Below are 15,351 nucleotides of genomic sequence, written 5' to 3'. Positions count from 1 at the left end.
TTTTAAAAATTATATTTGGTTTTTATTTATAAATAAAGTACAAAGTTGCTTATATAGTTATATAATAATAATAATAATAGGGTATTATTTATTTAATACAACAAATAATCAAAATATTTAACTGCAATTTATACATTTCAAATAGTTTCAAAGTTTTAATGTAATAATAATAATTGAGGACTGTTTGATTAGTGATATTGAAATGACGACTTAATACTGCATTTATTTTTATATCTAAAAATACTTAACTGTGCTAAGATTATATTCAGACCCAATACACCAGTACACCGTTTGAATTTTATTATTATAATCATAACTATGCTATCATAATATAAAATCTTAGTTCTTGTAGTATTTTAAAAATAAGTATTAATAGTGAAATTCATTTTAATTTAATCTTTTTTTTCTTATTCCCAAGTTATTTGGTTTGAATTTGATAACTAAAAATCATATTTAAGACTCTTCAATGAAATAAACAATAACCATTAATGGATATAAGTGTAGAGAAAACGGAGAAAAGATTAAGTGTAACTAGCTACTTTAAAGAGACTTCAAAACTTTGCCAAAAATTATATTAACATTAAGAAATAGTTTGGTAGGATTTAGAAAGCATTTAAAATAGAATTTGAAATCGCTATTTAATTTATACATGCATATTAATTTGGTACGTTTAATTCATATTGGATTAAATTTTTATCCATAATCCAATTTGATATTTTTGTAAGGAGTAGATTTCTTTGTTATTGTTTTATAAAAAAAATTAATTTGTATAAATCTCGCAATATTATATATGGTTAATACATAATAATTTATTGCGTTCGACGATATTATAACTGTTTATTTTATATTAAATGCATAATTTAAATGAATACACCCAACGTGTAGATCAATAATACATTGGATAACATGTAACCAATTAGGCAATAACTCTTGATTCATGTAAACTATAATATCTAACACGTGTCTACCTAGTTGACGAGTGAAAACAATTGTATTTTTAGACAGTTATTATGGATAAATTAAATAAGCTGAAAATCCAGGAAAGTTTTAGATGAAAACAATTCGTTTATCTAATATACTGTTGTTATAATCTGGCTTTGTAGTAATCAGTAGATAATAAACATGTATTTTAATTACTTAAAGTCACAGCAAATTGATTTTTTCTTTCTAATTAAAACGAATTATATGAGAAACAAAATATAAGGAAATATTTTAAAATATAGCTAAATGAAAATTTTTTTAAGAACAACAAACAAAACAATTGTCACACAGACGCGGCCAAAGAAGTAAACGACCAAAAGTAGAGTATATTAGATAATACATAAAAAAATGTAATTTAAATTTTTAAATCCTCCAGCGTGGTCTAAAAACTGCGCTTTCTATATTAATATATTTATATTAAATCAGGGTTAAATGTTTTTTAAATAAATTATATACTGTTGTAGTAGTTATTTTGACTTTAAAAATTAATGTTTAGATTCTATATAAAAACGAATAATGTAAACGATTCACCTAATGTACGATGGAAATAACTATATTGTAGTGCATAATTGAATACATATGTTTACATTTTAGTATATTTCAAGTTATTTCTTATGAAAAATTGATCCTTAGTAATTTAAAAAAAAATATATATCTAATAAGTTGAACTTAATAATTCATTATGCATAAAAATTGAATAAAATTAGTTTTCAAAAACCGTTTGGGAAAGTGAGTTAAAAAAAGGCATACCTACATATATAATACAATTTATTTAATTTAATTTTATTGTTTTACTTTATTTATGTATGCTATTAGAGTTTTTATAAGTTCATAATATTTAAAAATTAAATTAAAAAGACAATACATATTGGAATAAAAGAAATTTCAAAAGATTTAATATTTAAATAAAATCTAGCAAACACATTCAACAGTCACATTAATATAAATATGCTACGTTAAAAATAATTATAAACTTAAAAGTCAAGTATACTATTCTACAAATAAGTGATCTGTAATAACTATTTAATCACATTTAAGTTAAATTTATGTTTTTAATTTAAAATAATACTTCTAAAATATTTTCATTTAAAAGTACTACATTTATGTATTAAATACTTTGGTGTACACAGTTGGGTAAAAAAACTTGAATAGTTCGGGTAATTTTGAATGTTCAAACAGGAATTTTCCAAAACAATGTCAAACAAAACATGTAAATTAAATTAACTTTCCTCCTTATAAACTATAGTTCTGTTTTAAAATAAAATGTCATTCGAAGTATTTTCTTCTATATAATAATTCAACTAAAAAATATAACTATTATGTTTAGCAAATTAACTTTAATAATTTGAAATAATTATTGACTATTTTGAAATAATAAAATAACGTTTAAAATATTAGTCTTCAGTTCTAAAATTTTAAATATTTGTTATGAGTTCCTACCTATATGAAATATTTTATTATGCTTTTAATAGTAAGTATAAACATATAGTTTTTAGACACTAAAGACAATTTATTAAAATTTTTTATCCATAATTCTAATCAAATAAATATTTTAATTTTGTTGTATTATTAAACAGTTTGTAATATAAAAACTATTACTACTGACTATTTTTTTTTTATTTTTTGATCAAATAACAATATTTGTGTATGTTATTTTTGTTGAAGGGTCGAGTAACTGTAACTGGAAGCATATATAATGATATGTCGGAAAATATTCATTAAAAAGAGAAGAGGTTGTTTCCAAGCATGATTTTCACACACTATAGCATGTATATATATGTATATTTTATGTGACGAAAGAAACTAAGTTTATGCAATAAGAAATACATAATATATAATACGTTGGGGCCTAAAAACTGTTGACACGTATACATTTCGTGATTTTTTGTTATTAATTTATAAAAATTTGCATAATACACTCGTATATTTTGTCACTTTTACGATATGAAAAATTATTTAGAATCACGTACGCAAGGCTTAAAGTTCGTAAATTGAATACATATCGGACTCACAAGATCGGGAAACTAATTTATTTATAAAGGGTTTTGATATTGGTAAACTATTCAGCTATTTTATGTTTACGTTTTAAGATACTTAAGGAGTGGAGAAAAATTCAAAATATTTTTCTATTTTGAAATTAGATTTAAGTTTATGTGTCTATATAGTACAGATTTAATGCCCATAATATTATCATACAGTGTTATATACAATTTATTATGTGGTCACCCAAATTTAGATGATACATTGAGATTTTGAATTTTTACCAATCATATTATGTATATAATTTTATATTTTCCAGCATTTTAATTATTATGAAAGTTTTAATTAACATGAAAAATAGTGCATACATAATGTTAAAGTAAGTATTTTTGATAGCAGGTAGATAATATTAAACGGTTTATCAAGAGCAGTTAAGTTCGAAACCAAAAAAAAATATATTTTGACTTAAATATATTATATGGATTTTTTAATGTTATATTTATTTCAAAAAAGATGTTGCAACATGTTTCAACCATGGCTGGACAATTACAAATAGATATAAGATCACATAATGATTGTAGAATAATTTGTTTTTTTGTATTTGTAGTGGCTGTGATAGTCAAACAGATAACATGTAGGGTTAATTTTATGTTTAATATAGTTTAATATGTAATTTCTATTAACTATATTTTACTTATAATTTGGGTAGTTCAGCTTGAGTCAGTATAAAATGTATTATTCCATTAAAATTAAAAACATTATATATTTAGTAACTTATACTTTTATACTTAACTAAGATTGTCACGGTAAGGATATTACTAATAATTTATTATTATGATACTATATTAAAAATAAATAAATAATATTTATATTTAAATAAAACAACGGGTACTGCCAAGAGGCACAATATTAACAAATTCCAATGTTTCTTAAATAAATTTAAAACTGAAAAAGTTTTAAAACTACTTTTTTAGATTAATTAAAAAAATATTTTAAATTAATGAAATCCATTAAACTCCAGAGGAAACTTCGTAAATAATTTACATATATTGTTAACAGAAACTTACTGGAATTAAAATAGTAGTTTTGATGATCTCTTGATATTTTGGTTTTTTTTTTAGTATATATTAGGACACGATATTAAGTTTTTTATTCAGTAGATTGTGTTACAATGAATATTAAAAATATAATTGATAACTAATACAAATACTCGTAATTAATAAGTATATAAACTTTTATTTATTTAGTATAACTTGAAGCTATTATAATTTATGTTATTATATTGATAAAATAGTGTTCTGCTGGACATACCTACCAGGATAACGCACGGGTTCCAGATATAAAACAATGAACCCCATCTCCGAAGCTTGCAATACTCAGATCACAGTCAAACACAATATTATCACAGAATGTCATGCGTACTAACAGGAACACACAAATCTCAATTTGATGGAAACACTCGATGATATTTTTGGACCAAATCCAGATCAAAACAAAAAATTATAACCTTCTTCAAACTAACCAACCTTAAAGATAAAATATTATTGTAATTGTTAAAATAATGTAACATTATGTAAACCTTGCAACAATTTTAATTAGTATTTAAGCGATTAACTAAATATGGCCCTTGCTGCCGAGTTATATTTTAAGACAATAAAAAAAAAAATTATAGAGTCTTGATTATTATAAGTATTATTATTTTATTTTTTTTTTTTGGTTATAGTAGAATTTTAAATACTACTTTAAATTTTTATAATTTTATAAGGTATATAGTTATAATATTTTCTATCTATAATCATTATATATACTGCTTTTACATTTAAAATAATAATATATTATTAATGACGTACCATAATATAATATTATTATTTTATTATTATTATATACTTGTTCGCTATTGTTGAGTTTAATTTTTAATTTTATTCTTTTTATTAAATTTAAATCGATTTATATACTAAAATTATATTTATTATTGTTTAGGTATACTTCATTATCAATTTAAATTTCGATATGAATTTCGAATATTAATAATAAACATTTTTTATACGATATATTATTTTTAAATCGGTTTCAAGCACTGAATTAATAAATATAGAAGCAGAACAAATCTTCATATGATACGTGACAAGATAATACATCATTTATATGCACATAGTCATTTTTCATACTTATATAGCCTCAAATACGGTAATACATTGCTCATATGTCTATACGCGGTTTGAAAAGAATTTTCTCAGAATCATGTTTCGAATTTATCAATAATCAATATTTAGTGTATTTTTTTTTATTAATATAATATCAGCCACCCCCGTCCTTTGCTTAATATAATGTTCTATATTTATATACAAAATAAAAAAAATATTCTGCTTTTTCTATATTATAATATCTATATTCGGATCAGCTGCTGTTAGTATCATATTCAATGACCTGGTTTTATAAATCAGGATTTCGGTTACAATAGCGCTTATAAAGTTTATCCCACTGTTAAATTTCGAACAACTTGAATAACTATATAGTGTATACTATATACAGTTAGGATGTGCTACGATATGTTAACGAGAACTTTTTGAACAAAACTAACCGATAACGCCCTAGTGGTTTTCAAAACTTAATGACAACTCTAACGATACTTGTCCATTTTAATTGTTGGTTTGAATATGTAATTGCGTGTAATATAATATTTTATTTGCAAAAATATTTCAAATGTTGATCAAAGTGAAATCATAAAACTTGTTTATTAATCAAAAATATAATAATCACGTATAATATTATAATTGATGAAAATGTATTTTAAACTAACCTAGTCAGTTATAAAATCGAATTTATTTTTACTACAAATTATTTACTTATATGTATTTAGATAAATTGTTTTTGACCAAATCTCTAAGAAAATTTGATTTATGTCTAAAAGTATCTTAAGTGAGTTTAATCTACTCGTACAATATACTATAAGTTTTTACAATAATTACTTAAGAATTCATTATTATCTTATAGGTTCTTGATGAGATACTGAAGAATAACTGGCTAGTGGATTTAAATACCTATTTAGCGCATACCATGAGTACTGCTGATTTAAATATCTAATACCTAGAAGATAATAAAATTAGAAAAAAATCAATAACAAAACAAGTCCGTACTTTATTTGGCATACTAATTATACTGGGTCTAAAAAGTAAGAAAATTAAAGTTTGATCTGCTCAAAATATTGAAGTATTACACACAATATTTAATTTTGTTTAGTCAAAAAAATCATTAAATTATGTTGAAATACAATACCTATTTTATGTGACCTATAAAAAATATAATATTTTTTATTTTTATTTAATATATTATATCCACGTCATAAACAAGTTTGAATATTGATAGATATATCTAACGAGAAAATGATTGCTATAAAATATATATATATTTTTTTTGCTAAGTCAATAAAAATATGTTAGTAATGGATTGAAAACTACATTAAAATTTAAGCACTATAACAATAAAACCAATGTATGTATGAAAAACCGAAAGGTCAGGTATATTAAATTAATTTTATTTATTATTTATTTTTTTGTTAATAAATGACATTCAGATTTTAAAAGTAATAAAAATATGGAATACAAATTAGTATTATTAAAAGAGCTTGTAATTTGTAACGACGAAATGGTTGATTTTCAACATAATTAGTGATATTCATAAAGATGTGAGGAATTAATAGAATAATATGAGAAATGAAATGTTGTTTTGCATTAAATATATAAAAAAATTCCAACACAAAGAGAGTAAAAATGGTCTGGTTATATTAGTTAAAAATGTTATCTACTTCAGAACATTTACGAAATATAATTTAGGATTTCTTATTTTTGACGTAAAAGTGGTTATGTAGTCACTGACTTATTTTTAGAAATTGATAAAACTTTTTAAGAAAGATGCACCACGTCTTCTATAGTTGAAAAAACAGTAAAAGTTTACAACTATTTGAAAGCTAAATTTAAATTTATTAAATACCATTATCTTAAGGAGTGTACAATGTACATATTTAATTTCATCTTTTATGTACTTCATTCGATAAAAGTTTACTTAGAAACAATTCAGTGTATTCTCAATTTTGCACTGTATTTTAACGACATAGAACATCATAGAAACGTATATCTTAACACAATTTTTCGTTTTGAGATATTCGAGACGAATGCACAGCAAATATGTATGTATGTAAGTGCAGTCGTGCGTAGGAAACGACTCGAATTTTGTTTTTCTTGACCTGGTCGAAAGTTAAATGTCTGAAAACTTCACATGCAGTCATTAACAAAAATGTTTGGTCTTGGCATCTGTAAACAAAATATTTGGTGAACCATTTGACGGTGATTTTTTTTTTTTCTAAGCTATTACTGTACGATTTTGGCTCAAGTAAGAAACTTACTAACGATTTGCATCATTAGCATTCCATATAAAAGTGGGAATTATTGTAGTTAGTATTAAATACATTTTGATGTCCTTATCTACAGATTTCATGTAAATTAAGTACGTGATGTACATATTTACACTGAAACAATATACAGATTTCTACTTAATATTATTAGACCAAGTAGTGTATGTTTGTTTTCATGACATTAATTTTAATATAAGTTGATCATGTGAAACTATATTATAGAATATACATGAATATATAGAATAATATATAAAATAATATTCATAAGGTAAAACAATTTTTACCTAATGTATGATAAATATCATAAAAAAATAAAAATTTAAACTGTTGTAATTAATATTAATGTAGATAGTGTAAAATTATATACTTTGTTTTTAAATAATAAACATACAAATATAATGACCTTAAAATATTTTCTTTATATTATCATTGTAATATTATACCTTATAATAAAATAAGAATTTCATTGCAGTTATATATACAGTGAGCAATAGTTAGAATATTAAAATACATACATTTATAAATATTTTAGACCAATGGTTCTTAACCTTTTGTAGATCACGGACCCCCGATGAAAATTTTTTAGATACCACTGACCTCCTTATCAATTTTTTTCGAATACAAATTACGACGTATTAAGGCTGCCGCGAACCCCGGACACGAGTATCGCGGACCGCCAGGGAGCTGCGGACCACAGGTTAAGAACCGCTGTTGTAGACATTAAATTGCTTTTAAAATGTTTTGATATATAAAAATGTATAATTATTAATTAATTATTAATAATTCGCTAATACAATCTAATAAGGACAACAAAAATTCAAAAGTTAATTTTGAGACAAAATCATTTTGTCTTATGCTTAAAATTACCATAGCCGTTATTGTATTTAGTACTTTAGTACAAATATATTAAACATGAAATTATATAAAATTTATAAAATGTTATTATTTTTTTTTCGTATTAGGTACATATAATAATATTTAAACGCTAATTATAGTTTACAATCACTCTTTTCTTTATTTTAATGTAATTGTATGTGCGATAAAACTTATAAAAATTCTTTGTTTTTTGATCACGTTTTTTTATTTATTCTTATACTTAATACCATGTATGGGCTTATTGATTTGTACTGAATTTTCAAAAGGACTCAATAAAAAAAAATATCGCATTTGAAATACGTAATAATACTGTTTTAGTTTTTAACTGACTGAGTTTTGTTGAGGTGCTTTACTGTTATCACCATTGTATCATTTGTATCAAATAAATAGTTTTACATCTCATTTGTTTCCATAAGGTATAATATTTCTGATTACCTTCATCCGTTTACGTTTTATGGACCAAATAAAAGTTTATATTAGATCATATCATCATTCCATGTTTGAAATTCATCATATAAATTATATTCATGCAATTTTATTGTTAAAAAATACGTACACATTTCACTTAGTTTCTTAGTACCTTTTTTTAATAGTTTTAAAACAATTATTGTATTTTATATAGTTCGAATAAGTTTAATATGTATTACGTAAGGTGTGACAAATGCTTGTGTATTTAAACTGCTTAATTTTATCACTTTTCTCGGTGAACGAGGTAAATATTTACGTAAGCCTTGGTTGCTTCTTTAATTTTATTTGTTAATTTTTCAAAATAAACAGAAAATACATTATTTTATTCATTTTAAAACTCTTTCATAGTATTCTTAATTATATATGATAATTGAAACTCCTACTCTGAATCATCAGATATAAATATTAAAATAACACTAACTCGGTTAATAATATGTCTACATATTAATCTATATCCTCACGTATTTTAGATTCTGATTAGAGTAATGTCTCGAGTAATGTATACATTAATTTATACAATGATGTTTGTTTTTATATGTCTATCGTCATTTTATGGAGCACTAAAAATGTTAACTTTGAAGTTTACCTAACCTAACTTTGCAGTTGGTTTCTAGAAAATTGTACCTAGACGATACTTTTGAGGTTTTAAAGTAAAAATTCTCAATAATTCATTGAAAGACGTTGTCACTAATGATCATTTACTACGCCTAAGTTTGCACGCACGCATGCACTTATATTATTGCCAAAACTGAATTCCTTAAAAACTGTCTGTTTGAAATTCCCTTAATACCTAAGTGTAAAAAATATAAACATTAAAAAAAAAAACGTGAATTTTTTCACATATTCAGTTTCAAAAAAAATGATTTTTTATAGTAATATGTATGCACTGGTTCTAATAACAATCCGATTTTACATTTAACTATATTATTTTTCAGTCATCATTGATAATAATAAATAATAATGATAATTTTTTAATTAACGTACATATGCAAAACCTCGTGCAAAACATTTTTGTTTTCTGTTCTTGGCATCAATTATTTATCTACCGTATTACTAATGACATTATAAATACAGTATTACCTATACAATAATATCCTAGACTAACAGACTGTTATTGATCAGATCTACGACAACGTATATTAATCTGCTGACAAAATTACTCTTGGATCACGTACTAAAGCCACTACATTCAGTGTTAAATATACGAGTAAAAATTAATTTTCAGATAATGTTCTAAACGAAACAAAACGAATGAAATCTTATTAGTGTAATTGAACGAGTTGTATCATGTTACAGTGGTAAATTAAAACCATAACTACTTTTGAGTCCCTGTTAACGTATTTAGTTTAATTAGAATACCATGAACCCTTGTTGGGTTAGGTTAGTTATCCAAGCTTACTTCAGTGATATGTAATCTACATTAGTAGTTCACTCACGAGTGAATAGTATTTTTATTTATTTTCTTCAAATTTACTTATGAAAAATGGTTCAATAACTGATTTCTTATTAGTTAGAAAATAAAAATACAATACAATCAAATTATAACAACAATATAATATCATTTTTAATATATTGAATAAATTATATTTTACTAATTGATGAATTTCAATTTTAAGTTTTTGGTTTCTTATTAGCTTTATACTAAATTAGCATATTGTATTTATAAACATAAAATGTATTTTAAGTCAGGAATGATATCGTTATATTAATTTTTTGAACGCAGCAATAATAAATATTAATTTATGAATAATTGCATTTATTTAATATATAAAATTAACTTAGAAATTTACATAATATAAATTTTCCTATTTAAAAAATTAAAAATCGACATTAAATAATACAAATAAATACTAAATTAAGTCATCAAAAGAAAATGTATTGGTAACGGTAATAGTTAGTTTATGATTTGAAAATAATTTTTGATAATTATCATAATATTATATTATGTATTTTTATTTGAAATTTGCAATTTTAATTTTCAAGTCATGAAGTATTTTATTTTGAGATGCTAGATTTTGATGACATGCATAGTAAAATATTTAGGAATTTTATCCTGAAATTATTATATCATTGCTAAAATTTTAAGACGTACATAATAATGCTATATTTTTAGTTTCCATTTATCTAATAAAAAAACAGACGACTCTCCGATATCGATTTGATATTTTATAGAAAATATTTATTTTAACGAGGATGATAACATGGTCATTGTAAACTCATAGAATTTCATAAGAAAGTTTATTTAGTGCTCTGCTTTGGTACATATTTAATATATTGAAGAATGACAGTCTCTTAAATAATATGATATTATAAATGCCTTAATAGGGTCATAATAACAACAATCATGGGACACAACGAAGTTAAAAGTGATAATCGGTATGATTAAAAGCCATTACATTTTCTTCGAAACTACCCGTGTCAATCATAATTATTTGTACTAAACTTGAAGGTTTCATATTTTTCACTAATTAGAAGTCACCCTTCTATTTATATTTATTACAGGCTCACAAAGATAAGTTTTAAGGTATTATAATATTATTTACCCTCAGTCTTTACTAAAAATCCTTAAATGGGCTTTTAAGTTCATCGTTACCTTGCGAACATAATCAATAAATACTAATAATGTATTTGTTTAAATATTTTAATGCTCATGATCGATATTCAATCAGAATGGATTTATTTCTATTTCAGAAGATATTCAATCCAAAAATTATACATACAGAATTTATTTTTATCACTTTAAAGTTTAAATTTAAAATAGTGCCCAACATTTAGGATAACCAGAAATTGATGAAAAACCTGATGATGATTTCAGTATTGGTCTGTGACAGGAATTCGAAAAGATTTTTTATTCTTTATGAGCTATTTACTAAATGTTTCAAATATAGCGAGAGATTCGTAGATTTTTTTTTCATTTATTTTTTTATCATATTATGTGCAAATTATTATAAAATATGATGCTGATAATATTAACATACATTTTTTGTTTAAAATATTAAGACTATACCATAACATAGTATAGTATAAAAGTATTATGCTATATGCATTTATTGATCACTCATTATTCCTTTTTCCTCACGCAAAGAGTCAATAATGGGTGACTTCTTAATCACGCATAACATGTTTTCTGTCTCTTTTCACTTATACTTATTATGCTAAGAAGTATAGATTGTATAATTATTATAAAAAAAAAAAAAAAATTATTCCTTTTACATAATATTCATCCTTAAAATTAAATTACAACTGTTATTAATTTTAGTTTGTCCAAAAGAATAAGTATTACTTCTTAATAAAAGTGCTTGAATAAAACTTATCATTTTTTTATCAATAAGATATCAAAACAAGTCTCAAAGAGTTTCTCATTTACTAAGTTTAGTTAATATAGTTTTCGTTTTTACTAAAACTTTATCAAAGCATTTATTTAAGGCTAAAGGATTTCCGATTTTGGTCAAAGTTTATATTTTATCTATGATGTCACTAAAGAAACTTTATAAGGTTCTGCTAAATTTAACCTAGTGTATGTATATTTATATACTTCGATGTTTCATTTTCAATTACTTATAATACTTTTTTGGATTGTAGGACATAATTGTATTAAGAATTAATAATGAGCAATTACTATTGCTATTACAGTCATATTTTGTAACCCTATGTAAAATACAAAATTTATGTGATTGCAATCGAAATATTTGAAAGTAGATTATAAAATTAATTGTTAACATTTTTCAATTAAATAGTTTTATTTAACGCTGAGGTGAGTATCTTCATATTTGAAATAACAATAAGTAGTTTCATCCCAAAAGAAATGTTGAGTAAAACTATAAAAATATGTTTAACAAAAATTATTAAGATATTGTTATAAAAACGTTAATTATATTTTTATATTTTACTAATTTACTGAGTAATTCATAAAAAAATATTTTAAAAATATTTATTATTTTTTTTTTTGCTTACTGTGTTACTACTTAATAACATGGTTATGATTTTTAAACGCCGAAAAAGAAAAAAACGATTGTACACATTAATACAAAATGTTTTATATCTCTATTAATTACCTATCAATTATGTTTTATTTAACGTTGTGTAAGTCTAGTTTATTATTTTTGTTCTCATAATCTGGTTACTTACTGTTAAAATTAATTATAATTTATTAATATTATGTACCGAGCTTACTATGTTAATTTTGTCTAACAATTAATTATTCCAAGTAGGTACAATAAATTAATTAAATGTGAATTTAGATTACCTATATTATTGCCTTTAGCTATACGATTTCCAGTCACTTGAATTAGGATCAGTTATAATTAACATATATAATTTATAGGTTCATTATTTTAGTAAGTCAAATACCAAAGTAGTTAAACTGAAACTTAAAGATCACTATTTTTGATAGATATCTGGTTATAATCAAATTGCCCATTATAAATATTAAATATTTTATGTGAAACTAACAATAAAAAATAACCTAAAATTTTTGTGATTTAAAAAAGTCGAAACACGTTTTTATCAATTTTAAATATAATTAATATACTAGATAGTTTTTAATAATTTATTGATCATTTATTAAATTAACGATAACATGAAAGATCACAATACTCTAAAATTTAAATGCCTTTCGAAAGATGTATTTTTTACATTCAAAACATTTTTTGAGCTCAAAAGACGGATGTCTTTTTTCTTAAATATAAATAAAAGTATATTTAAATGGTGTCTTACATAAGCAATCTAGCGTCGTCATTGCAGTGGAAATGTATTTGGAGTGATCAATTTATTGGTAAAATATTTTCATTTTTATTTAAATAATATATATATATTTGATTGAAATGCATCGAACTATGGTCTACATCGCATAATATGTGAATGTGAGTATATATAAGTACAAGTTAAGTAACATTAATTCTCATCATGTTTAAAACGCTGAATTAAATTTTAACTAATAAAAAGGTAATAATAAGTTGTTTTTATCGTTTTTATGTCAAAATGTATTGAATTTTACAATAGAAGATTATTTGTAGTAAATAATAATACATTAAAACTCGTTTGACTATGACTTTATGACTTTGTTTATTTAGCAACGCTGCTACTTTATCTAATGTGGAGATTATGGTTTCATATTTATTTGTGAAAGGAATGCAGAAGATATTATATACGCAAACAAAATTTAAAAGCTGTACAATATGAAACGGGACAAGAGAGTGTAATTCGATTTTTGGAATTGTTCCTGTTCTTAAGTAAATAATTTACAATTTTGTATTTGTGATCGAGGTATGGAAAGGCAGATGAAAATTCACCCACTATTTTGGAAATTTTGGGGTTTTTTGAACTTAAATTTCTTAAAATTTTCATTATTTTCAAATATGCCAATGGTTAAAAAAATTTAATGCTATTTTTTTTTTATTTATAAAAATATCTGTTAATTTTAATAAATATTTTTTATACGATCGAAATAAAAATAGTTATAAAAGCAATTTATAATTTATGTTCTATTAAAAGTTAAAAATTATATTATAAGAAGTAAGTTTTGTACGTCAGAAAACCAGTAGAACTTTTTTCAAATAAAAACTGGAAGTGTTTTTCAGGAATAAACATAAAAGTTACAGGTGTTTTCCCTGGGGTGTATTTAAGATATTTGTGCTATTTCTACTCAAAATTCCAAGTTCCGAATAAATTATGTATGTCAGTTGCCAAATAAAACGAAACTCTGATGCACTGTTTAAATCTGAAGTTAAAAAATCATTCACAACTCATTATCTAAATGCAATGGCTCCAAATCGACCATAAACAACTTCAGCAAATATGTAACACGGCTATTCGCCATAATCAACCCAACCTATGTTACGTATACTATACTAGGATTAATTTTACACAGTTTGCGAATAATAATGGTTTTTGTGAAATATGTATTTGGGCGTTATATCACAATATACGAATCTAATTAAATTAAACTAAAAATTTTATTCCATTAGTAAAATTAAAATAACGGTTAAATAATTGTTATTCTTTCAATCGTTGAAGTAAAAAAATCGCATAACAAATATGTACTTTGTGAAGATATAGTTAATATTTAAATATTTATAATTTATTATTCAAATCATTCAACACCAATGATCAATGTGTAGACTTAACGTTTTTATAGATTTTACATTAATACTAATTTATTTATAATAAGTAGAATATTAATTAATATTAATATATATTAATATATAAATATTTATATTTTATACTACTAGATTTTTAAATATATATTACACATTAATACTGAAAACAATTATAAATTAACTTGTAAAATAGTTAAATGGCACTTTAAAATTGAATTGTTTTGCTATTTTTTTTTTTTTTCATAATAATACATACAAAATATACCTACTTTTAGGCATATTTTATCTAATTTGTATTCATATTATTTTACCATGTTTTATGCTTTGAAATGAAATTTTAGACAAATTATAAATAATAGTTTTTATACATCTTGCAAAATTTCGTTTCCATTGGTTTTTATAGTTGGAAACTTAATACATAGTGGATTTCTACAGGTTAAACTGATGATTGTTTAGATAATAAAGAATGTTTACTAAGTACTCTATGAATAAATGAATAAGCTATTTATTATTTTCTGAATTTTAATCACAAGGAAC

The 15,351-nt window shown here is 23.0% G+C and overlaps 1 protein-coding gene across 3 annotated transcripts in view; it reads right to left on the bottom strand.

Annotated features, from left to right (window-relative positions):
- Positions 1-15,351, bottom strand: part of LOC114128607 (allatostatin-A receptor-like) — a 173,739-nt gene that overhangs the window by 80,819 nt on the left and 77,569 nt on the right. Inside the window, exon 4 of one of the 3 annotated variants that reach the window (XM_050204406.1) lies at positions 7,043-7,271. The exons of the other annotated variants lie outside the window; for them this stretch is intronic. Within the exon in view, the coding sequence (XP_050060363.1) occupies positions 7,233-7,271 (39 nt within the window). The 3' untranslated portion in view covers positions 7,043-7,232. Of the gene's footprint in view, positions 1-7,042; positions 7,272-15,351 lie in introns of those variants that run through there. 3 annotated transcript variants of the gene reach the window in all.

The sequence above is a fragment of the Aphis gossypii genome, chromosome 3, assembly GCF_020184175.1.
Source record: "Aphis gossypii isolate Hap1 chromosome 3, ASM2018417v2, whole genome shotgun sequence".
Taxonomy (NCBI): domain Eukaryota; kingdom Metazoa; phylum Arthropoda; class Insecta; order Hemiptera; family Aphididae; genus Aphis; species Aphis gossypii.
This window is presented reverse-complemented; position numbering and strand designations above follow the sequence as displayed.